The sequence below is a fragment of the Argopecten irradians genome, chromosome 5 (genome assembly GCF_041381155.1).
Source record: "Argopecten irradians isolate NY chromosome 5, Ai_NY, whole genome shotgun sequence".
Classification (NCBI taxonomy): domain Eukaryota; kingdom Metazoa; phylum Mollusca; class Bivalvia; order Pectinida; family Pectinidae; genus Argopecten; species Argopecten irradians.
The window spans coordinates 15659747-15687546 of NC_091138.1; the positions used below are offsets into that span (position 1 = coordinate 15659747).

The following is a 27800-nucleotide window of genomic DNA, read 5'->3' on the forward strand; positions in this document are numbered from 1 at the left end:
ATATCCATTACAATTTTGCAGGCTGCAGGTCAGGTAAGTATTCCTCTAAGTAATGACATTTAAGAAAAATCTCACTCTCCAGTGTTTGTTATATTATGTAAATTTTGTCTCATTTGAATTTTGATATTTGACCCTTATGATGCCGGTGTTGTTTTACGACCGCTTTCGATGAGTCACTATATAAAGCAATACCTGTTTAACCAGTTTTACATTTCGATCAGGGTTTGGTAAATACGGCTATTTTGTATATATCTCATATTTCAAAGATCAAAAATATATTTTTATCATTTGGTATTTCTCGTAAATTTGCTCGTGTGATATCAATCATTCAGTGCCAGACAATTTCGTACCAAGTAATAACGACAGATTCATAGACAACTATATGTTTGATACCTTAATTTTTAGTCGGCAGGATTATATCAAGGTGTTTTCAGCATCAATCCAGATAGCGGGTTCTTAAACCTTAACGAAGCCCTGGATTACGAGACTCTGAATTTTTACCAGTATACCATAGAGGCTGCGGTAGGTAACATCAATGGCATACACACCAAGAAATCATAACAGTTTTGTTAGGTACCATACGTAATATTGTATCTGTAATGACTAATTTACCGATATATCATTTAGATTTTAGTAGGTAACACAAGTGACAGTTTACCATTTCAAAATATATAACAAAAGATAAGTAAACCATTAGGTAACACAGATGACAGCATCAGTATTTGAAATACATGTACCATTTAAAAGTTTTTCAATAATTGTAACTGTACTTAATTCTTCAAATAAGATGTGAGGTGACTTCATGCAGATTAATACAATGTCAAGTCGACAGGGATAGCTCAACCCACGTGCTGAAAGTCAAAATCTTTAACACTTATTTTTCTTCCATAAGCGAACGAAAAAAAAAGAAACTTCAATTGTTAAGAAGAATTTTCATAGTGCCGTCATCACAGGGACGTGGTCGACAATAGATCCGCTTGAATTGGTGACCTCATGTCATTATCATGAGCTGCCTTTCCCCTACCCCGATAGGCCTATTTCTAGCAACTGCGGGATAACCCTGGCAAGTTTCATCTCCTTATAAATGTGAACGTTTTATCCATTGTATAGCATAATCTTTAATATTGCGTGAAAGATACCGAATATCACACCCAATTGGACACATTATACTGACAATTGGCAAACCGTTCACACTAATCCCTCTATGTGCATTTATAGAAGTTTGTGAGAAATGGTCATGAGAAAAAATCAACACACTTCTCACGGGGGCAAACAATCAACTCATGCCGAAAACCTTCCGATAGAATATTATTTTGTCCGGATAATTTACAACTAGTTCGCCACTTTATATAAAATTAGCGTGTCTTTTTCCCATGCTTACAGGATAAAGGTACCCCCGCCATGACCGGTACTGCTGAGATAACAATTAAAGTTAGTGACGTTCAGGACACGCCCCCACGTTTCCAGAGACTACCTTACCTATTTGCCATCAAAGAAAACTCTTCATGGGTAAGCTGATAGCTACTGTGTAATTGTTGTTCTATTGTTGTTCTACAACATTATTTCATTTAAGAAATATTCGCTCTTTTATACGACATATACTCAGGCCTGTTTGAACATACACTGTATGTATTATCATATGACTGGATCGTCCAGTCTGTCGTGTATAACGTCTATGAATATCTACCAGTCTAAATATCTTAAAGGTACTAAATCATTACATTTACATAGATTTCTTAGGGTATTTGACTTCCTAAAATAAATTCTTTTACCTGAAATAAGAAAGTTTTCAAAATTGCAACATTTTATTTGAAATATTGACAATGTTAGTCAACGTTAAAATATCGCAAAACGCAACACGAAACTGTATCTGTCGGCATTGGCTGTTTATAATAGAAAAAAAAACGATCGCGAGTTCATCTTTGAGTTCGCTGTAAATCTCATCCGGCGAATGGATGTAGATGTCATAACACCACTATAAGAGGCCACATATATTATATCAGTTATATTGGCCTGATTCAGTGTAATAGCTGATGCAGTTACAGCGTATCTATATTGACAAGAAAAACAGCATACGTTCTATGTAGCTTTAGAGTATTTGATGGAAATATGACAAGAAGTGAGAGGTATTTTCACCCGTTAATTATGTATATTTCATACATGTATATAGGTGTACATGTACATTATCAAGTAAATATATGCATAGGCCTACAATGTATAAGAAAGATGTGTTTTTGCTGTGAATACATAAAAAATACACATAAAATTTAGATATATAGCTAGGCTGATTTTTTGAAGGAAGTAAGATGGGAAAAGGTTATACAACTAGTGACGTATAGGGAATGTCAATTAGACGGATAGACATTGTAACTAGGGATATATAGGGAATGTCCATTAGACGGATAGCGACTATAACCAGGAATATATAGGGAATGCCCATTAGACGGATATATAGACATTATAACTAAGGATATATAGGGAAAGTTAAATATTTATACAATTGTATAATGATAATAGAAATACATGTACCTTATTAGTCTGCTAAACCTGCCTATATTTAAGTTTTTTTTTGTTTTTTGTTTTCTTAATATATAGTCAATATATTAGGCAAATTAAAAAAAAACATATAAAAGCCTAATGGTATAGACAGATTTAGCGGACTAGTACCTAGTATTATTAAAAATGAAAATAAAATAATGGTAGAAATAAGTATAAAACCAAAAAAAAATATTATGAAAACTCTGCAAAAACAGGTACAATATGATTATTTACACTAAAAAAATCTTCACAAAACATCTGCATACGTTTCAACGTTTATTAGATTTAACACAAAAATCAGGAACTTATAGTCGATAAATTGGTGTTTTCAGTCGAAAGCAGATATGTCCATTAGGCAGATGAGATTTCCTGCGATTGTTTACATCTTCGAAAGATAATAATATGAAATAGTGACTAGGTCGTTTCTATTTATTTTCAGTTTTTCTCCATTTTGAACAAAATGGTTATACAAACTTTTAATTTTTGTTATCAACACAAAGTACACAACTTTTACAATTATTCTTTTTATATTTTATTACATAATTTTTAACGATTCAACAGTTATGGAATAACACTTGTGACTTTTCAAGTAATATAATAATGAAGTTATAACGAAATTGTCATGTCGCATGACTTATTGGTAGACAAAAAATATAACAGAAATGCCACAGCCAAGACGGATTTCATAAACAAAGAACAGCTTTGTCTGTCTTTCTATTTATTATCATTACTAATTACATGTATTATTTATATAGACTTAGAATCATGACTATGAAATATGACACCTATTTAACTAATAAAGTATTGATATGTTACTTTCCTAATAGTTCATGGCGTATTAAATAATTATAAAAAGTCAGATCATTTATAATTGTTATATAATAGTGTGCTGCCCTTTCTACTTTTTAGAATAGTGTATTTTACTTTACTCTTAAACGTATTGAATATGAATTTTGATAATGTATATTATATTTGTTTAATATTTGTTACTTTTAGAGTATGCTTGTAGATAATAAACTAAACATGGAAAACCTATTAATAATGCATATTCGAAAAACATATGCACTGTGAGAAATAATGTTGATATTTTCAAACAAGTATGTGTTACTGTGTACCGATAGTGTTTTGTCTTGCCTCAGGTCGGAAGTAATATCCTTGCTCAGGATGGCGATAGAGGATTCCCTCGTGATATCACGTATAGCCTCTACAACGATTCACGTAAGATAATCAATATATGTTTCAGAACACAAGACACATTCATAAACCGAATTGTGAATCAGATATGTAATATTTTTCATCAATAGCACAACCTAATATCCGATAGTCAATGAAAATAGTTTAACATGCAAATAGATCTTTTAGTAAATAAAGCTGACCATTAAAATGATATCTGACATAACACGTCCTGGATTTATTGTAGTGTTTGTGAGGTTTATGTAATAAATAACTGAAATATAACTAAATATACTTCAAAACACTTATTTGTAGAAACATTCACATATTGATAGAATTTATTTTCTATTTTCACACTATTTTTTATAGAGTAAAATAGAAATAATTTTACATTTAATGAGTAAATCATTGACCGTCTATGTGTACCATTATCTTTCTTCCAGAATGTTCCAGCTTATTTACTTTAGATAATAGGACCGGTAAGCTTTCATTGAAAGATGGACGTGTACTGGATAGGGATACTGGAGTCTTAAAAGAAAAACAAGGTGTATGCAGGCTTCAAATAAAGGTAAGATCGGCGTTCATTATTTTATAAATCATTAGCTTACAAATTTGTTCCAAAAACGTTACGATATGATCTACGAAATACATCTTTAAATGCTGAAAATGTATTATTATCTTAACTCTAAACTTATAAACATAACGCTATTTTTAGCTAAAGTGCTTTGCACATAATTTGTCTTCAAATAAGTGATTTGACCAATGGAGTGCAAGCAAATAGTTTCAGCAATAAGAAAAACAATTCTTAGTGCTTTCTCTGATATGTTCTCTCTATGTATGTTGAAAAAAAATTAATAATGTGTCATAAATTCATAGAAATATCATATTTGAGAACCATACGTTTATTTGCATATCAAGTAATGGAACTATTGAAGAGAAACACAAATGTACCTGAAAGTTATTGTTAAAGTTTATGTATTTACTTTTTTTCTGAAATCTGAATCTCGAGCAAATATTTGCAAAATCAGATATGTATTATTTGATTCGTTTTGGATAATCTCATACTTAACCATTGGGTTTGTGGTGTATAAATTCTGTGTTTGCATATTACAGAATTATCTGCCCTTGCAGGTAGGTATTGATTGTGATATCGTTTGTTTGCGAGCGTAACGTTATACTTTCGGAGAAAACGACGTGAATTGTGCCAACAAAATAATGACGTCACAATGAAAACCTACCCGCAAGGGAGATAACTATGTAATATGCTAAGACGGAAAAGACAGGAATCCGTTAGCATGTTATTTACTAATGATTACAGGCCAGTGAAGTTATAAGTTCGGGAGAGCCGACTGTAAACTCTACAGCCAATACCACCGTCACAGTGACTGTGGAGGATATTGATGATAACGTCCCCACCTTCAGTCTGTCTCATTACAACGCTTCCGTAGACGAGGAGGTATCGAACATTCCTCTGACCATCAACGGAGCCGTTGGCATAAACGTGTCTGATCTGGATCAGGTAAACAATTGACTGAATACAAATATTCAAAAATAAGCTATATAGGAATAGTGTTAACAATGAACAAAAGAACAAGAATATAAAACTAAGAAATAAAAAATATTGTATTAAAGAAAAATAGACGATTAAAGACAAGATGTACTATAAAAAGTTTGAGACAAAGTAGCAGATTCAGTTATCAAAAATAGAGAAACACCATTATGTATATAGAAAAAAAATAATAATTCAATAATTCGGTATTATTTACTGTTACGACTATAGAAGAGTAACTACATTGTAAATAGGTGACTCTACACTACATTTAGTATTATCATTATAAATCTCAACGACGTGAACACAATGATATTTTTATTTCGTACATATTATTTATCCGGATACCACCCTGATTCTAGGACGTATGTCGCTTGTAAATCAAAGGAAACTTATTCCTCTGACAACAGAACAGTAATAGTTCTGTTGATAATTTGTATACCTGTCAAATATGAAAAAAACCTCTTGATTACACAAATATAGAATTTTTATGAGGTTGACATATTGTTATATCGACCTAAGAAATTTATTAACCGACGATAGAGGCTGAGTATTGACGGTGATTTTAATTTTGAAATGCTATAATTGCTTCATTATTTTTATTTTGGTTTTAGAAAATAAATCTTAGAAAGACACAACTTTAAGTATTTTTTGTTTTCAACTGATAGATTTCCAAGAGGTCTAATGTCAATAAAGTATGAAATCATAATCACTTTGTGCATGGAATTCGTTGGTTATTTGTACCGGCATATATGCATATACTTTGTCAAAATTGTTGACGCATAACACAATTTCCTTCGATGAAGTCATTTACTTAGGTGGTAATAAAATCATGTTAATATTTCAGTATATAAAGTTTAATGTTTCAAAGATATCCTACCAAGAATTTTCAGATCACAAAATTATATTAGGTTTTATATACAGTAGCTAGACTACGATCTAAGCAGATCTTCAGTACAAACATCAAATACTAAAATAAGGGTATATATATATCTATATCTGTAATAATCGGTTAATGATAGTTTTATAGGTGATCATGTGACGGTTTTTTTTTATTTGACTAATGAGATATGGCGAAAAAGTCAGAAATGTAAACTTTAGAATATAAAGAAATATTTTCTGATAAATTATTTATATCTAAACATATTAGTTAATATAAATTGTGTCCAAAATAGAGAAAGGAAGTGTATATGTAATATAATACTGTAACAGAGTAGTGTGCGCCAGCCGAGTTCGAACCCGCGACCTCAGACATGCTGGTCTGTCGCTCTACCGAGCTCTACCCTGAACTAAAAGGAAATCTCCCCTAGCGCAAAGCTAGGAGACGACCATATAAATATGTACAATTAAATATCCGCTACAATATTGTTTCTTTGACAGGGAAAAAACAGTGAATTCGACCTGACCGTTAATTATGCCAATGGAACAAAATGTACCGGTATTGAATCGACCCCCTCACACGTTATCGGGCAGGCTACCGTCCTACTGAGACTTGTACATGGATTTAAATTTGATTATGAAACAGAGGAAATGGTTGAACTGCAGGTAAGTATTGCATTTTTCAGTTCATTTTCCTTGATTGATGTACTTTGGTCAATTATCGGACATTTATGTATATTAAGTGTATTTCCGTTGCCATATCATGAACATTGTACTGACAAAAAACCTTTCCTGAAATTGGGTAATTTTATTACTCAAACCGATTCAATGGCCTTGATCATATACATGTATTATATATTGGTAACCAAGGGAAAATATGAACGTATTATCTGAACATTAAAGTTATATGTGCCATAACTGGGGACAAATATTGAAAACCACCAGGTTTGAAGCATTAAGCTGTGAAAACCACACAGATGGTCAGACAAACGTGTATGATGGCTTGTAAACATTAATCAAAACACAGAATGTATGCACTGTGAAAGTTCTTGTTTTATGCCTTTTGCAAGATAAGATAAAAATAGATCTACAAGTGTCACTTTACAATTATTATAACACTGTAAAATAGGACTCGAAATTGTATACCAAAACTTGGCTTAATGGTTTGACCGTTTGTACACATTTCATTGCACTGTAAATATAATGAAATTTGGTAGTACTGCTAAAATTAATTTTGAGCTCTTATTCGTACATGTAAAATAAAAACATTGTAATTGTATGGTAAAAGTATAGTAATAAAATATTTGTAAATTATGGTGGTGAATTACATATCAAAAGCTCTCCTTGATTAACACACAGGTTGTAGCCAAGGGCAAAGTAAACAACAGTATGACTACCACATGTAACGTTACAGTATATATCATAAATTACCATTATTAACACACAGGTTGTAGCCACGGGCAAAGTAAACAACAGTATGACTACCACATGTACAGTGACTGTCAATATCAACAACACAAACGACAATGATCCTGTGTTTGATCAGAGTGACTACAACGCCATCATCGCCGAAAATCCGGAACATGGAACATCAGTGATTGTAGTAACGGTAATAACCGAAAATGGTGTATATTTACTGAATATATATAGGATCTTATATGAGTGTTTATTTCATATGAAATTTTATGAAACGAGTCTAAGAAGTTTTTATTTTTGCAAGCCTTATCACATAACTCCAAATACTTACATAACAAAGAATTTCACTTCAAAACGTATTCCGAAAACCCAGCAGATGCCGCCATTTTGCCCCGCCGTCCTCGTAATCCTGACGTCTCGTCATTTTTCCTGCAAATGAAAATCGCTCCAGGTCATATTACACTAGTGACATATGCAAAAATATTACACGGGCAAAAATCACCAGATATCAGGTGGATTATGTGATAAATCAATATATAAATTTCCAACCTAACTGTAGTTTGTAATCGTAGCAGTTAGATGGAGGTATTTTATATAATACCATTTCCGGTGTGCTTAGAATTTATTTTAAAATGGATTGGTCGTTGTTGGGTATAGTTATAATGCAAAATGAAGATACATTGAATATTTTGTTGTTTATTATTTGTTTTAAGATAAAATGACTGGATAAGTGTAAGGCTATTTTCCAATAATTTACTAATATTAGCATACATTTAGTGCGATGCAATTACTATCGAGGTCATACTACTTTTGTTGCAGGCAAAAGATGACGATAAAGGAAAATACGGTAACCTAAACTACACACTTAAAGGTTCTTCTTTGTAAGTATAGCCAAGATATTTATAATATTGGTTTGAGCATTTACTTTATCGAACGTAATATTAATGTCCTAATGTCAGTTTTCCCGTGCAGTGATCGTTATATGTCTTTTGATGTTTTCCTCACCTTACGATTATGTAGATTTCGAAGGTATATCGAAGGTGAACAGGAAAGAAAAATGAAAACTTTTCTTTCTTTTCTACAGATTTGCTATAGATCCACAAAACGGTACGGTTTACACGAACGGGAGTCCTGGTGACCTTGACCGGGAGACACGTGACACGTACTACCTGACAGTGGTGGTGACTGATGGAGGAGGCAAGAGGGCTGTGGTGTCTCTCACAGTTACACTATCAGACGTCAACGACAATAGACCCAAATTTATATATACTACAGTGGAAATGTCAATAAACGAAAATACTACCACGTTCACCCCAAATATTGCTATAAAGGTAACAGATGGAAATACCTCTGAAATAAACTCACCATCGTTTGCTTTTCAATGTGAATAAAAAAATATGAATTCTAAAAGTTGTATTACTCGTTGGCGTTTTAAAAGTGTATAATTGTCAAGGTAAAACATTAACTTGTGTTCATAAAACATTCTAGGCAAATGACAACGATGAGCCTGGTACAAATAACAGTATGGTCCGGTACAGATTAGACATTCCGGACCCAAATCTCCAGAGTAATTTCACAATCAACGACACAACGGGTGAACTTATAGCGACGGAGCCTCTGGACTATGAGAACCTTACGTACCCGTCTGAGAATGGACAGATAAGACTGATTGTCATCGCTTACGACCTTGGAACACCCTCTCTAGAATCAAATATCACTGTAATAATCAACGCACATGTGAGTTAGAATTTAAACATTCAAAATGCCTTTTTATTGGTTAATAATATACATACAGGTAAACCTGCATATAGCGACCACTCGATGAAGAAAAGCAATGGTCTTTTCAGACATAAAGTATTTTTCTTGTGTTGAAATTGAGGAGATTTGAATCACAAGAAGGTGGTTTTATCAAGTGATGTGTATGCGAAGGCAGGTAATAAAACTGGGAAGATAAATACAACTTTTCAATGACTTGGAATATTTATTACATATATTCAGTATCGTCCAGGAATTTATTATTCCTAATCTATACATTTAAGGACTGACAGTATGCATCAATATCCTCAACTTATCATTTTCGTCATCGCCATTGTCTTTTTTATTGATAGGATGAAAACGATAATACCCCAAAGTTTCTAAATGATGACTACAATGCAAGTATACCCGAAAACTCAAAGCAAGGTAAGTAGAAATTCTGAATCACAAACACATGCATGGCATACCAGGATTATGTAACACGGATAATAAATTTTCATGGGGAAAAAAAGACAAAAATATTTTTATTTTATTTTAAGGTCATCCCGTCAAAAATGTGTCCGCTGAGGATGATGACGCTACGAGCCCAAATAATGTAACCCGCTACTATATCGAAAAGGGAGGATCCGACAAGTTCCGAATTGATGCTATCAAAGGCATCATCACAGTTGATCTGAATGCCAGGTTCGACAGAGAAACCCAGGACCTGTATATCCTGACTGTGATCGCCGCAGATATCGGTACCCCGCCACTGACAGGCACTGTGAATGTATCTGTCATAATCACAGATGTCAACGACGAAAAGCCCAACTTCGGCGAGTCACAGTATACAAGAGGCGTAAAAGAAAATATCACTGTTGGAACCATCATAAAAACATATAACGCAACTGATGTCGACAAAGATAGTAATCTAGAGTATATCATACTTGGAATTAAGGCAACAGATATAGACGGTGATTCCGTCAACAGAAGTCTGATAGAGGTAAATATCAGATGTGCTGTAATTCTACATTATTCTCGTTAGCACTGCATGGTCACTTGGAGGTCGATATCGACTCGGTTGGTCATCTGTTGAGACACTGAGTCTATAACGAGAAGTATAGGTCTATGACACGATTGAAGTGATCATTTTAAACATTAGAATAAATCCGAACGTGTTTCCTTATCCCATATATATGAGACGTTTGACACCACTTTTCGTGTAGAAATTGTTTTCTGAATATCGCCATTGATAGTATTTAAAATCAAGAATTTTATTTTTTTCAGAACATGTTTGATGTTGTTAGTGACAATGGTTCTGTGTTTGTGAGTAGTGAACTAGACAGAGAAACAGCCAGCCAAGTAGACATTACTCTTCTCGTAAACGACACCATGTGTGCTGAGAATTGTCCACAAAATGATACGAGTAAGTGGAATATATATTGTTGAATAATGGACCAATTGCAACTAATGTTTATGTATTTGTTAATGTAAACGATTATTCTATATTTTGCATGTCATAGTATGTTCATCAAAACATCTACAATATGGAACAAAAATAAGAAATAATATCTTTTGAACATTACTGTGGTGATGAAAATATAAGGTCATGCTTTATTTTAACAATATTTAGCAATAACATATTATGTGCGCGGTATTTACATTCTTACTTTAAGAATCTATTTTGGTTATTTCCAACGTATATATATAGAGGTTCCTCAACAAGTGACTGTTGTTTATCATGTTTATCAAACTCGAGTTAGTTAATTTTCAAATTTTGAAAAGACACGAGCTTTAGCGAGTGTCTTTTAAAAATTTGAAAATTAACTAACGAGAGTTTAGATAAACATGATAAACAACAGTCACGCGTTGGGGAACTTATTTATCCCATAACTTTAGCTCTATAGTTATACCGTGGTGACCATTTTCTCGTCTTCATTCAGGGAAACTTATCACCATACATTGTGTACTGATACATGTATCTTTCCACCATAAAGTATAGTGCCTTAATAGAGAGCCAATATTATATTGTTTTATACTTTGATTAAGCAACTACCTGCTAAATAGTAAATACAATGCTATTTAAAAGAAAATGCGCTATGAAAAGTAGCCCGAAGTTGAGAGCCAATCGGAACCAAGAGATCTTGGAATTGACCAATCAGAGGCGCCGTAGGTGTTTAGAGAACAACCCTATAGCAGAAATTAAAATTCTCTATGATGTAAAGTGTATTTCAGCTGTATGTCAAATCTGTAATATAGAAATAATGTAGAAATGTAAAGATTTTGGAAGAAACCAGATATACCAAACCTTTTACATATTCAAATTTACCAGGAACATGGTTCCAGAGCCTTTCTGTTTAAAATAAACAAATTAAACAAAGATCAAATCTGTAAAGAGCACAAAAGATGCATGTCTTCGTCCATGACTGGAATCTGTGCAGCCAACACATATTTCGGGAAATCTTGAATGACCCTGAAACACCATTAATAAGTTTCATGAACAGAAAAAATATTCACAAAATGGTATGTTTCATCATTATAACATAAAATACATACTTTTAATAAACTAATTAGCCTTAATTGTACAATTAAACAGTATAATTAGTTAAATTGGCTTACCTGAGATGAATAGTATGTAATACAATGAAAGAGCCCTCCCCCCTTTCCCACCAATTATACCTGGCAGGTATAAATAGCAAACCCCAAACTAGACATTATGTAATACAATGTAATTGTCTCCCCTTAACGTTACCAATTTCAAATGTATAAGCTGTAACTTATGTTTTATACCTTTATGGCTTTCAGCGCTCCAATATGGCGGAGACGACTGACCCCCCAATTTCTTAATTTGATCACTAAATCCTGGTTCACTTAAACCGGAACATGCATACAATTCCGTTAACTAAATTGTGACAACTGAAGAGACCATGCACCGCGCACCCACGTGACCGTACCCATCTTATGTTAAATGCACATGTCACACGTTTATAGCCGTGCTAATTACCTGAATCTACGTTATATGTACCATTAACTTACTGATCAATTCTAAATAAACTGCATGCATAGTCACAGTGACACGTTTTATCCTAAAACTTGGCGACTTATCTTTCTATCCATGGACTCACTCGGCTCCGGTGACTGACTCTTATATTTCCGGTTCGTTCGCTATAGAGAACAACCAACTAAATAATTTTACATAGACCACAGTGTTACACTTTGTTAAAATTTGTACTGTATTATTAAAACAAAGGAATATTAGTTAGCTATTGTGTTCTATAATTAAAGTCTAGGTTCTCATATGACAATAGATAGAAAAAAAAGTTTGGGTCCTTCTGCTCAAACTCTAACCAGGGTAGCTTCGTTGAAATCAGGCGCATTTTGCACTAAAAAATCTCGAAATTCTAATATTTTTACGTATTCATTATCAAAATTGAAATTTTGAACCTAAATCTCAATATGAATTTCCAAATTCATATCATGGTTATCTAAGAATAATTACCTGTCAGAAAAAAAATTACTTTTGAAATTCATTATTAGCCAGCCAATCAGCGTCCGTGTTAAAATTCTATCCTGGCTCAATCTTGTATACACAGGGGCCATTTCGAAGGTCTTTTTTATTTAGTTGGTTGTTCCCTTTACACACTGGAGTGTGTAAACATAATTGATAACCAACTGCTATGGAATTTATCACATGGTTTTTCCATTGTGAAACATGCATAGCTATGGTATAAAATGGGGTTAATAATCATATCCCAGGTGTAAGTTTTATAAATTTTATCTTTTATTTACATATTAATGTTACTGTCCACTAACATATATAATAAATATGTATCACATTTGTATTCCAGCAACCCTAACTATAACTGTAGAGGATGTTAATGACGTAGCCCCTCAGTTCTCGCAGGATGTGTATGAGGTAGCCATTCCAGAGTCTTATGCTATCGGCAGAGTCGTCATAACTCTAACAGCCACTGACGTCGACATTACAGGAGACGGACCGTTTTATACAGTGGTTTCAGACCCATACTCTAGTTTTACAATTAAAGAAAAAAGAACAGGTAAACAGGTGATATCATTATTGGTATATTCCGTCGTACATACTACAGAGTTTATGGTTTGTGTTGATTGTTACGTCAATGCTTTGTGGGAATTTTTTTATAATTATATTTTTAATTTTAAGTAATTTTTAAAGTATAATTATTATAATGTATTTATAATTCAGATCAAAATAAGCATTCATCTTGTATCATGATAAGTATGTTGTACTTGAAAGATATGAAGGTTACTCAATTTGTTATCATGTTGTGGTATACAGGAACTATAACAACAACTAGAAATCTGGACAGAGAAACTCACCCGGTCCACAACATAACAGTCAGTGCATCAGACGGCGTTAACAACTCCACGGCCATCGTAATCATCAACGTGACGGATGTCAATGACAATGCACCGCAGTTCCTTCCCTTCGACTCCACAGTTAACATTACAGAGGGGAACTACACGGACAATAGCATGTGGGTGGCTAGAGTTAATGCAACTGATGCTGACGAAGGAGAAAATGCCACGGTGAAATACAGACTTCCACCCAACCATAACAACTTCTGGATTAATGAATCTACAGTATGTTTATCACAACACATGTCAGTGTTGCATCTATGACCCACTCCTTCTCTTTTCCTATTTAATTACTTAATATAAGCACTGTTTCCTGGTTTTGGTTCTTAAATTGCGTTGTGTAATTAAATAGCTGTGTTACGCCGGTTCATCATTAATCATGCAGTGCATTGCCTACATGAGGAACCGTCCTAAATAACCTAAGATGTTAATAGGATAATCAACCAACCTACCAACACCAACCATACCAAAATATAATTTAAACGTTGACTCAGATTCATATATTTAACTAATATCATTATCAACAGCAAATTGACATATTGCATGTGTAAAATAATATTATAGTTCATTAAGAATATTGTTATATCTGAAGAGCGAACATAAACTGAAGCTGGTGAACTAATTTCTCCATTTGTCCCCATTCTTTTTGTCCCATGAAAATTTTTAACTAAGAAGTTATTTTTATATATAAACACCAAAATATTTATCAACAATAGGAAAATACAAGTTCTGCAGATTTTTAATATAAGCGATATTAATATGAATTCGATGAGCTAAGCGAATTTGCTTTGATTGCGATAATAAATAGCAAACGAATCAAAGACATTTCCAGTACTTTATCCCATGGATTAAAACTATATTTGATGTTGGTAAGTGTTTTTCTAAAAGAAATGATCTTTATAATAATTAGTTATTGAAATGATAACTACAAATGTATTATTATCTTTGAAGGGTGATATTTACGCCGTTGGTGTCGTCGATAGAGAGGCTGAGAAAGATGGTAAGATAAAACTCACCATCATTGCTGAAAATTCAGATAAAGACCCTGAAAGCTTGAGGAACACAACAGAATTAATATTGCTCATTTTAGACGTGAACGACAACCGTCCCGAATTTTCTGGAACAACTTATCATGGGTCTGGGCAGGAAACGGAAGTAAAGAATGGAACGTGGCTTCTACAAGTCACAGCGACAGACTCTGACAATGGACTTAATGGCACTGATGGTATTACCTATGAAATAGAACAGAACACAAATGGGACAGATTTCTTCTACATTAATGACACGAATGGCATGATATATGCCAATGACGAGATGGTTGATAATGTCGGCACATTCCTCCTTAATGTAACAGCACGTGATGGCGGTCATCCATCTTTGATGTCAAGTGTTGAAGTTTTCATTGAAATCGTAGACGAGAACAACAACCAACCGGAGTTCAAAATTGATAAATTCATGTTCAGCATACTCGAGGTATATGTTGTATATTATGGTTTTTGATAATTCATTCTCAACTTGTGTATTAAACCTGCGCAAATCTTAAAATTGCAATCACAACACTATTGAAATATTAACTTTTGTCACATAATCCGCCTAATACCAAGTGTAAAATGTTTGCAACCCGAGGCGCTTTTCATTGGCTGGAAATCCATTGTGGCGTCAAAATGTCATATTGTGAAGTCAGAACTTAAGAACTACATGATAAAATGACGGCCTCCGCTGTGTTTTTGCAACATATCGTCTCTAAGTTTTAATTTTCGCTCGCCAAGGTTCGCAAATAAATACCTCTAAGACTCGTTTCATAAAATTTCATATGAATTATTTCAATGTAGCATTTAATTATTATTTCTTTACAGTAATCTTTAACACATTAGTTTATCTTAGATAATACATCTAATCAAAGGTATGTAGAAAACACACAATTGTAATAATTACATCATTATCACATGTTACTGATGTGCTTTACATGAGAATATTCATCAAAATCAACTGCAAAATGAAGAGGGGTCACAGCCTCAAAGCAATGTGTACTGTTAATTATAAAATGTTTTCTATATTTTTTTAGTGTGAACGACCAGGTATAAATATAACAAGGATAGCAGCTACAGATAAAGACAAAGGACTCAATGGAAAGATCATGTTCTCACTCACTAGAGAACCTGGTTCTGGTCCTCTACCGTTCACAATAGGAAAGGATAACGGCCAGATTTCGTTGAATAGATCCGTAACAAATAAAGAGCGTCCAGAATATAAGGTAACATGAAATAATATTAATCATACAAAGATGTAAAGAAACATAGGGCTATTTGTCAGGTAATTCAGACACGTGACAGATGAATATGTATGAAGAAATTTGGTCAGTGTCTTCGTAGAGCCACGTTTGTCTTCCTGTCCCGAGCCAGAAAAAAATAATATCACGTATTACGACACTGACCACGCATACTTTTCGTCCTGCAGCATTCATTAATAACTACAATTGTACTTGTTTCAGTTAAAAGATGTCAATATTGTTGCAAACATGTTTTTCTTTCAATCAATATTTCGCCCTTTGAAGAACTGTAGGTCAGTCGAATCAGTGCACAAGGTAAAGTTCTAAAGTGAGTGACATAAAAAACATGTATATTTACCATATTTAATATGACAGTTGTATTCAGGCATTGTCATTATTGGTCGCAGAATAAAAACATATACATAAATACTAGATTATATAATACTGTAATTAAGAGTTCATTTTCATTATCATAAGTTCTAAAATACTTGATTAAAGGTAAAAACATCCACGCATTGAAATGATATAATGTCATACAATTGAAAACAAATGAATGTTCCTTTTTGTTTGACTAATGTAGTTTTTTAACACACAAAAACAATAATAAATAAGGCACACTTGGAAAAATCTAAACAGTACCTGTGTGTAATGGAATGTAGCTATGTATAGTTATAGGGCTTTTAAAACAATAATGCGTTTATTATTTGTTAAACTCTATACGTATGGTTAGACGAAAAGGTTCTACGATAACTTTATCTTGCAAAGCAAACAGACAAAGTATATATAATTATATATCAAATACTTTTTATTAAAGATGCTCCACCGCCGACAGAGCATAAATGATATTCATCATTTAAACAATAATTGGTGTTTAATCGTGTATATTTATGTCTAATTAACACCAAAAATAATATGAAATACTATATTTTGCCTTTAGTGCATGCGCAATCAGTATATCATTCGGGATGCAATTAATTGTTTTTGTTATTTTTTACTTGAAGTAAAATTAGAAGCTCAAACTTTTTAATGATGATAATGGTGAAAATTAGGTAACTTTTGTAACTGTAGAAAAATACTAAATCGTCTGCTGCTGTTTTTGAAAGTGAAAAAATAATATTTGTCAGCGGTGCAGCATCTTCAATCATCACAGCACAAACAACGGAATCTTATTCCTTTAAGGCTATTATATAAAATGAAATTCGGTCCTGGTTCAGAGGATATCACAGATTGTTAATTAAAACATGTGTAGATACCAATTTAAGTAAATTTTGGAAACTTATACAATAAAGTTGTATTTATCTTTTATTCGATTATTTGACAGTTTCAAATCAACGCCACGGACCTAGGATCACCAATACGACTAACGACGCTCTCCTCAGATATAACAATACAGATCAGGGATGTAAACGATAAACCACCTCAGTTTCCCCAACCGACCAGGATAGTCAGTGTAATGGAGAATACCAACGATACAGTAGTTACTACAGTGGAAGCTTTTGATAACGACTCTGATTCGATTACCACTTACAGTATCAGTAAGTATAGCTGTACACACTTACTTTTGTCTGATTCGATTACCACTTACAATATCAGTAAGTATAGCTGTCCACACTTACTTTTATCTGATTCGGTTACCACTTACAGTATCCGTAAGTATAGCTGTCCACGCTTACTTTTATTTGATACGATTACCACTTACAATATCAGTAAGTATAGCTATCCACGCTTACTTTTGTCTGATTCGATTACCACTTACAGTATCAGTAAGTATAGCTGTTCACGCTTACTATTATCTGATTCGGTTACCACTTACAGTATCAGTAAGTATAGCTGTCCAATCTTACTTTTATCTGATTCGGTTACCAGTAAGTATAGCTGTTCACGCTTACTATTATCTGATTCGGTTACCACTTACAGTATCAGTAAGTATAGCTGTCCAATCTTACTTTTATCTGATTCGGTTACCACTTACAGTATCAGTAAGTATAGCTGTCCACGCTTACTGTTGTCTGATTTGATTACCACTTACAATATCAGTGAGTATAGCTGTCCACGCTTACTGTTGTCTGATTCGGTTACCACTTACAGTATCAGTAAGTATAGCTGTCCACGCTTACTTTTATCTGATTCGATTACCACTTACAGTATCAGTAAGTATAGCTGTCCACACTTACTTTTATCTGATTCGATTACCACTTACAGTATCAGTAAGTATAGCTGTCAACGCTTACTGTTGTCTGATTCGGTTACCACTTACAGTATCAGTAAGTATATCCGTCCACGCTTACTGTTGTCTGATTCGATTACCACTTACAGTATCAGTAAGTATAGCTGTCCACGCTTACTTTTATCTGATTCGATTACCACTTACAGTATCAGTAAGTATAGCTGTCCACGCTTACTTTTATTTGATACGGTTACCACTTACAGTATCAGTAAGTATAGCTGTCCACGCTTACTTTTATCTGATTCGGTTACCACTTACAGTATCAGTAAGTATAGCTGTCCACGCTTACTGTTATGTGAATCGATTACCACTTACACTATCAGTAAGTATAGCTGTCCACGCTTACTATTATCTGATTCGATTACCACTTACAGTATCAGTAAGTATAGCTGTCCACGCTTACTATTATCTGATTCGATTACCACTTACAGTATCAGTAAGTATAGCTGTACAAGCTTACTGTTTTCTGATTCGATTACCACTTAAACCATGATTTTGTAAAATAAATTCCAACTACAGTACCAATCACTGACAGATTGCTAGGGATATCAACCCTGAAAATGCAAGTCTAAGTCTTCAGTTTTAATTGATGGCTTGTGAATCCGATATTATTAAGATATTTCATTTTGAAAAACGGATTGGGGAATATTCTATCAGCTATCAACCTGCTGTTGTCTATAAAAATGAAATAGCTTACAACGCATAGCCCACATATTTTCTTTTAAATCTGATAACAGTTTCCACCGATTCCTTGCATAACAGATATCTTCTGGTATGAACAAATAAATTGTAAAGTTCCCGCGAATAATACGCATGGAACATTCGACGCTGTAAGCTGATCATTTTATTGCTAGATACGATAACAGGTCCAAAATCAAGATCTTGTCTTTGGTAGATACTCGGAATTTGCTTTTTCATACCCCTTTAACCCTATCAACTTGTTTTTCTTTTTAAAATCTATTAACTGCATTGCAAAATTCCATATAAATTCATTGTATGTAATTTTGTTACCTGAAATTCCGACAACTATTTCACTCATTACCCAATTACATTTTCACTAATTTACTTGAAATTAATATCAGTTTTCATGTTACCATTTATCCTGCAATTGCCCCACATACTGACGGATAACTACTAACGGATAAGCTTGTGCTTTATTCTTAAATACAAAATGCTTTATCCGTCAGTATGATCACGTGAATTTGTTCCACATCTGACGAAACTTTATGTAACTTGACCCAGAAATTTCACCTTCCTGTGAATGAAACGTCATTCAATCCCACTAAAAAGTGACGTCACATTCACTGGCATGACGTCGTTTTTACGATATCGAAAATCTCATATCACGGTGTCGTCTTTTTTGGCTCATAGCAAAGGTATGTGTTGTAAAGTAATTCGTCTCGGCTTTCCTAAGTCTCCCACCAAAATAAACCTTGTATTGAAAGATATTAATCATGTATTCTCTATATAAACTTTGAATCCAAGTCTTCTTTTGCTCATTAGCATATCACAATTCAATTCAACAGACAATTATGGGAAATACCACCAATACTTCCATGTCAACAAAACCACTGGAGTTGTTACCATTGTTAAGGCTTTGGACCGCGAGACTACACCATTTGTTGAGATCAAAGTCGTGGCCACGGATGCTTCTCTAAGAAATGAAACCTGTAATCGTACTGAAGTCATACCTGTGGCAATTAATGATACTCAGATACTTCGCGTGGATTTAGATGATCAAAACGACAGCCCACCAGTATTTACACAGAAAGTTTTTCGTACAGGGGTTCGAAAAAACATTAAACTCAACACAGAAATATTTGACTTCGTTGTAAGTGTTGATACTATTTATTTTTTAATATTTTTATTCAGAATATTTAGTTTTTTAATCATTCGATTACATTTTATGTTATCGAAATAAATCTGTCGTGGTTTATTTTGAGAATACAGTGAGATTGTGTGTAAGCGGTTCAGAGAAAACATGCTTTTATTCAGTCTGGTATTATTTATTTTTTCAAATGACCAAATCCATTGTCATATAAATGAGTGACATTTCGTTTTACTCGGTGTAATAAGTTTCAAGATTTTCTGTAATAGAACGTTGCTATTTTTTCTCTAGGGGAAAGTGACGGATAAGGATAGTGAGACCTATAGTATCCACTCATTTAAGATTGTTGGTGACATGGAAATGCCTCAAAAAATTACCGATGCGACAGGAAAGGCAAGCCAGTGTGCGGAATCTAAGGTCAAGCGACCTGTATGTCTGTCTAGTAACGGGACGATCACGACCAATATGTTGTTTGAAGAGGCTATGGAGGGTACTATTACATTCCAGGTGTTGGCAAGGGATATAGCTGGCAACGATACGGCATATCTTAACGTAAATATTTATTCTATTAATATTGAAAATGCAGCTATAGCATTGGATGTTTTAGATGTCTCTGCCTTTTGTGACTTATCTATTTTGTTTTATAACCAAATGTCAAAACTGGAATGATTTTAACGTCAGAATTGTGTATTTGTGTATGTCTAGACTAAACGTATTGTAGTTCTTATTACGTGAGAAGATCGACCATAAAGTTATATGTGCCGTAATTTCCATAACGGCAAATCAGCGTTAAGATATATTCACATTAAGAGAATTACAATATTTACTTTGCATATGTTTTAATTTTACAAAGACAAATAAGAAATCAAAATAAATTTTAAACCTTTATTATATTTACAGTCCTGCTGTTTTCTAATAGCTTGATATACAACTAATTTTACAGATAGATATTATAGTTGATAATCAAATGGCCAAAATGGTGTTTCAAGGTAGCAAACAGGAAGTGGAGAATATCAAAACAAATGTTACAGGGTGAGTTTAGTCGCTGTGAACATTTTAATAATAAGTATTAATTACTTCTTGTACTTATACCCACTTTCGTTTTAAATTTATCTAATTCAAACTCATGTTGTCTGTATTAAGGACATACCTTATATTGTGTTGAACCAAAAAATTTTTTCTACATCAAATTTATAAAATGTTTATTTTGTTACTCCAGTACATGCCGCTTTGTCGTATTTGATAGAAGCATGATCCTATGATGACGTCATGTAACGAATAGTTTGAAATCGATTGAAGTTCAACTCGATTCGTAAATAATATCATTGACAATTATGGGTTATGCATAAAAAGTTATATGCGTTTTATTAAATTTAGAAGGAACTACACATTAACTTGCAGTACATACTTGGGTACATTGTATAGTATCATTCTATGCTGTATTTTTTATAGAGAACTGACCAATCTTACTGGAATGATCTTTGTTCCTGACGAGGTGAATGTTTACACGAGAGATGATGGTATCGTGGACAGTAGTCGGTAAGTAACACTTTTACCACCCGAGTTTGTAAGGTCATCAATTGATAACAAGAGTGTATTGTAGTTAGGTGTTTATTTATGTAATGAGATCGAGTTGCAGAAAAGACAAAATTATAAAGGATGATAAAAATGTACTATTTCTCATATATTTGTACATTTCTGCATTAAAGAAATGCACGGTTTCATAGTTTTTTTTACATTTTCATCGTTTCAAACCTGTGTTACAATATTCATTACCAAAACAGATATAACAGTAGTTATTATGCAACTCGGAATTCATAACAGAAACTATACGTTATAGTTTTAATTACATACGTATACCTGAACGATCTAACAACGGTGATATAACATAGTTTGTCAATGCACTTTGTAAGCTTGCATCGCATATCAATTGTATTTACAAACTGGTCAGGACTATTTTTAGAAAACCTATTAATCTAGCTTTAGCTAATTTTGAGTGAAAATCTTCTCTCTATATATGTTTAGGTCTATTCTAACGTTTTATGTGAAGGATCCATCGACGGGCAGAATTCTTACCGCCAGTGAAATAAAGCAGTGAGTCCCATAAAAACGCTTTTCGTTCGTAACTTTATAATTTGTCCTCAATTAAAAAAAAATCAGCCGATATATTAAAGATGCTCCAACGCCGACAAAGCATAAATGATATTCATCAGTTGAACAATAATTGGTGTTTAATCCTGTATATAATAGTCTAATTAACACCAAAAATAATATAAAATAATTTATTTCGCCTTTGGTGCATGCGCAATCAGTACTTCCTTCCATATAGGATATAGTGACACGGATTTTTTTCGGGATGCAATTAATTATTTTTCATATTTTTAACTTGAAGTAAAATTAGAAGCTCAAACTTTTCAATGGTGGTAATGGTGTAAAGTAAGTAACTTTTGTAACTGAAGAAAAATTCTAAATCGTCTGCTCCTGTTTTTGATAGTAAAAAAATACCATTTGTCAGCGGTGGAGCATCTTTAAAAATATTATAATGTGACAAATTGCAGGAACCAAACAGCACAATTGATAATTAAATGATGAAGAACATTGAGAAGTCAATTACCTAGTTTAATAAATATTGTGTTCCTTAGAAATGAAACCTTGGAGATAGATGAACTATTATTTTAAATTAACTAGTCTAAGATTAGCTATTATGTTGTATTGAAGATGTTATATTAGCTATTATGTTATATTGAAGATGTTATATTAGCTATTTTGTTAACATATTTGGGCATTTAGCCAGACAATAATGGTCTGTATCGTTATGTGTTGGGTATATTTCTGTTGTGTAGATTGGTGGACAGATTTGGCAGCCAGCTTATATCCATACAACTAAAGTACCGGTTGCTTTCTGTTGAGGTAACGTATTTACCAGAATAAACGTCCTTATGTATGCCCACACTAATACAGATGTCGTTCAATGTATAACTGACACAAGATGTTGCGTCTCATGACAATGTACTACTAAACAGAGGAGTGAAATATTAAAGGAAATAAAATAACTCTAATGTATCACTGGTAAGCTACGTTTCAGCATTTTATAAGCAGTCCTTACGAAAAATGGTGATCACATGCGTCAAAAGAGGTGAATCAAAAACAACTTCATATGTATTTTAGGAGGCCTTCAAAGAACCGCTGAAAGAGGAAAATGGAGAGTTTAAACAAAAGATGATCTTAGCGGGAGCCACAATTCTAGAAGCAATTATCATCTGTATCCTGATTGTGGTAGCGTGTCGTAGTCAAGGGAAGTAAGTAATCTCACATATATATTTTGTATACTATGATAGTATTGCTTATAGTAAGCTGATATCAATACGGCTGCTTTCAAATCATCACAAACGTTCCTGCACATTCAAAATGTTTTAATAAGTAAAGGCAATGTTATTTTACAGTCTCATCAGCTATATGCCTTATATATAAAACTGCCTACCGAAACTGGTTCCAGCGAAATTACCTTTTATTGCAACACGTTTGGCTCAAATAGAGCTAAAATGGGTTTATATCGAACACATTCGCATTTTCCCAGGTAATACAGGGTACCTTCCATATCTTTATTTCAGATTCAAAAGAAAGCTGAAGGCGGCCACTGTTACAACGAAAGGTACGGATTGACAATAAAAACGAAATCCCAAAAGCATGACAATAACACTTATACTTTGTAAAATATTATGTATTTTAATTTTTATTAAGATATTTTACAATGTTTAAGGGTTCCCAAGTCTACGCATTATAGCTTTTCGCATTGGCGATAATGACAACACAACCTTCGATTTTGTCCCCTGATCCATGTACTGTCTTTCAAGTGTTGTCGTCTTATCAATGACTACTTTCTTTGTTGTCAGATGAAAAGGATTCCGGGGAGAAAAAGAATTCTATCGTTCCTGGAAGTAATGTTTACGCTTCAATGTAAGTTTAAGTTGATCGGTATAAAACAGGTAAAGTCCATACCATATCTATGGAGATAGGGGATGTATCAGTGGTTGATAGAGCATTACCTATCATCTGGGAAAGTTTTTCATATTTCTAAACCGTCTGTTGATAGTGGTTTTACATGCATTGGTGATATTGGAGGGCAGAGCGAGCGAAGAATACAATGTCTGAAATTCTGCGATTAACTCTCCACCACTTTGGCAGACATTTAAGACACTTACATGACGCTACCCAAATTGGTACACTACCAAAATTGGTATACTTTTAATACATATGCAGTAGAATTTTCAGTTTATAATCTAAACTAACAATAACTGTCCTGAACAAAAAAAAAAGTGCTTAACAGTACATGTGGCAATTTGTTTTTGTCATATTCTTTTCTGTTGCTAATTATCTCTTTTTAAACATGAAAATAATGAAATTGTAAAAAAAATCCAGGAGACGACGTCTTGTGACAACCCTAAAAATAGCATTTATATTAAAACACCACACGGACAATAATTGCTGAATGGGATATTTTTGACAGATATATGACTTAAATCAATTAAGAAATGTTTGAACGTTCTTTCAATTAATTCAAACATTTTTATCATGTCTAGACATTTCTTTATCAAATTAAATTAGGAGGTGAACCATTTTGGGTAATCAAACCTGCTTACACACAGGGCCGGACCGGATATGCTTCAAAGCTCTCTATTTATAAATATATGCAATTCTGACAAGTAAACAAATCAGGAAATTAAAACTGGAGGCATGTATGTGTGGAGCGTTAAAAGTAAAAATCATACACGTACGTTAGAAAGGTTTAACAATTTTCTTCAAAAATTGTACCAATTTAGGTAGCTTCACGTTATAGATCTACCTGGTTTGAATTTGTATCGAAATATTATTTGGTAAATTATGTCGTTATGGTAATGTCTGTCAATTAAATAGAATTGTAATACTGTTATTTTTGTTGATTCTACAGTACCAACCCTATCCTGAATAAGGACGTACCATTGCCTGTCATGACCGAAATCGATACTCTGAGTGATACGGACAGGTAAATATGTTTTCTGTCATTGTGATCTAAACATTTCAATATTCAATATTCCCACTCACAGCTAATCGCTAAACATCTGTATACATGTACTATGTGTTTGGTCCTATATTCTGTAGAATAAATCGGACCACCTTTAGCATTTCATATTGTACTGGTAGCAACTTTACTTCTCTTATACTACACGTGTTATACAGACTGGTTTAGGTCAATACTCTCATGTCGCCTGAAGGTGTATTGTGTGGCTGCCCCATGCAATGGAGCCTTGTGACATCACAGCGTCAACAAAATTACTTTTTTCTTTGTACAATTTTAACTTTCTTTTCAAAATCAATTTTCATGTAAAGCGAATTGACCTGCAGTTCCGAATTTATTTCAAAAAAGCAGAAATTCGAAGCAGTAAAATTCCAATAAAACGCCGAGGTATGACAGAAAAATACTCTTTTATACGTGGGAATGAAGGGTAGGGATATTCGGATATTCTACCCTCATGATCACAAAATGTTGTAAAACCCTCAGCATCGGGCTGAGAGTTTATCTAACAATAATATCTGGAAATATGTCATTTATTTTTTTCGGAGTAAATTAAATATGGTAAAGTTTTATGGTAAAAATATATTTGGTATTTTTTGCATCTATAATGAAATAATCATTCGTTATCGTCATGGATGGAACAGTTATTTGAACAGCCGTCTTCCGTGATCGCTGGCACGACAATTGTGACGTCACAATAATAATGACGTCATGATAAGCGCTTAGAGTTCATTGTCTATATGACTGCCAACTGCGTTTGGTAAGGTTTCATAGTGGAACTGTAGTGAAAATGTAAATAAATTATAATAATGGACAAACTTGTTGCCTCCGCTGAAGTTTTGCAGTACATTTTGACATTGAAGTTGTTTTTTAATGTATGTTGTTGTAGTTATGTGATAAAAAAACATCTTAAATTTGTGTTTATTTGATATTTTATATATATCCATCAATTGATTGCAGCCAAAACTCACTTGATCTCAATGAGGTGGGCGCTGAAGGCATGACACCTGATTATCGGACAACAGAGGAGAAGGAGGCTGTAATGGATATGTATACGGAGGATTTCTACACGGCCGACACCGACACAGACCCTCTACAAATGGTGTTAGCCATGCATGAGCGCGAGAAAGCACAAAATGGTCACGTGACACAAATGAACGACATGGAAGACGAGTCAGAGTTTCATTTAGATTTCGATAATCCCGCCCTGACGCTGGAAACTACGGAAGTATGAGAAGGGATAACATATCCATGATGCATAATCGGAGAATTAAACGCGATGTGTTATGTAGATAAAACTACTACTGGTTTACTCACCGTCAGGAATCAAAATCAACTGTCTAACGTGAGCTATTTATTGTACATTTCATTCAATTTATATCGATGCACACGCAATCAAATCAACTCTGACTTCGAGTTATATTAGAGTCACTTCCCCCTAAATTCTTGCAAATCCATATACCTTCTTATTTGTTGGCAATGTGTATGTCGTAAACTTGATATATGTGTTTTTTATTGACTAGCATTTGTGTTGTTCATATCGTCATAGCAAATCAAAATAAGGATGAAATATTAAAAAAAGTTTTACACGGGAAGATTTTTTTACTGTAAGTTTTTTTCAGTACCGGAATATGATTTAAACGACATTCAATTTGTACATTAAAATATTCTGTCATCACTTAATTATTGTTATTGTTACTTTGTATATTAATTTGGAAATCTTTTAATATTTCACTACAAACATTTGGATGTGATCAGTGGCTTATCTTCATTTGGTAAGACTTAGATATCTCATTCTAAACTAACAGAGTTATTCTCCCTTTCACTCCGTCAGTACTGAAGAAAGAAAACGAAGGGAAGTAACTCTGATAGATAAGAAAGTAATATATACTGTCTTGTTGTCCGGGCGCACGTTCAACTAGTGCATTGACACTGTTTTTTCAACTTTGTATATTTCATTGTTCAAAATAAGAGCCAAGATGTTCAAAAGAAAAGTTAAACTTTGTTTTCTTATCTGGCAGAAACAACATTTGGAAAGATTATTCTCTACTGAAGAAATGTCTATACAAAAATTGTATATCGTGTATTAGAAATGTAAATGCTTGCTAATATTTTCTAAATGAGGATTCTAAGTATACAATTCTACTGTTCTCTTGGAACACATTTGATTGTTCTCGCAGCAATGTTTTATTATAAATTCAATCTTTCATAAATGGTTATATTTAAATGTTTTATTTCAGCCTGTTAGGAACGTTCAATGCTTCAGGCGATGTGAACTTCAATGTTCCGTTTAACATTTTTGTTGTAGAATCTTGATTTGAAATTATTGGTTCCACACGATATGGCATCGATAGGTTTGATATAACTTTTGATATATCATAAGTGTTAAACAGTTGGCTTCGCACAGTCCAATATCTGTTTGTTTAATGCAATGTGAATGTCCATGATTTAATCTCAGTTTAATTGTAAAAATATTTGTTTTCTTTCGAGTGAAATAAATTGTTCATTATTTGGTTTCAAACCACTGTTACGTCATTCAATATAACTATTCAATGGTTGATATACAAAGACACAGCTGTATACGTACTTATTATAGCGTAGTCAAATTTAAGCGCAAATGCGAAAAACTGTAAATGATGTTTTCGTTAGCGCGGACATAAATTAACGTTATTCGGTGATTCAATAGAAAGTCATTTTTACAAAATTTTGCGTTTTTATCGTTAAAGAAAATTACCACTA

At 33.3% G+C, this 27800-nt stretch overlaps 1 protein-coding gene across 1 annotated transcript; it reads left to right on the plus strand.

Annotated features, from left to right (window-relative positions):
- Positions 1–258: 258 nt before the first annotated feature.
- On the plus strand, positions 259–26744 carry LOC138322982 (cadherin-23-like). The gene is made up of 29 exons (XM_069267264.1): positions 259–522; positions 1384–1509; positions 3678–3756; positions 4155–4279; positions 5030–5230; positions 6641–6805; positions 7587–7748; positions 8375–8436; positions 8640–8886; positions 9044–9292; positions 9664–9736; positions 9850–10292; positions 10577–10715; positions 13138–13347; positions 13605–13909; positions 14636–15157; positions 15750–15938; positions 17275–17488; positions 19707–20011; positions 20300–20560; positions 20952–21040; positions 21461–21547; positions 22034–22102; positions 22852–22918; positions 23177–23307; positions 23620–23660; positions 23902–23965; positions 24957–25031; positions 26022–26744. The coding sequence occupies exons 2-29, from the start codon at positions 1402–1404 to the stop codon at positions 26293–26295; spliced, it is 4956 nt and encodes a 1651-aa protein (XP_069123365.1). The 5' UTR covers positions 259–522; positions 1384–1401; the 3' UTR covers positions 26296–26744.
- The last annotated feature ends 1056 nt before the right edge of the window (positions 26745–27800 follow it).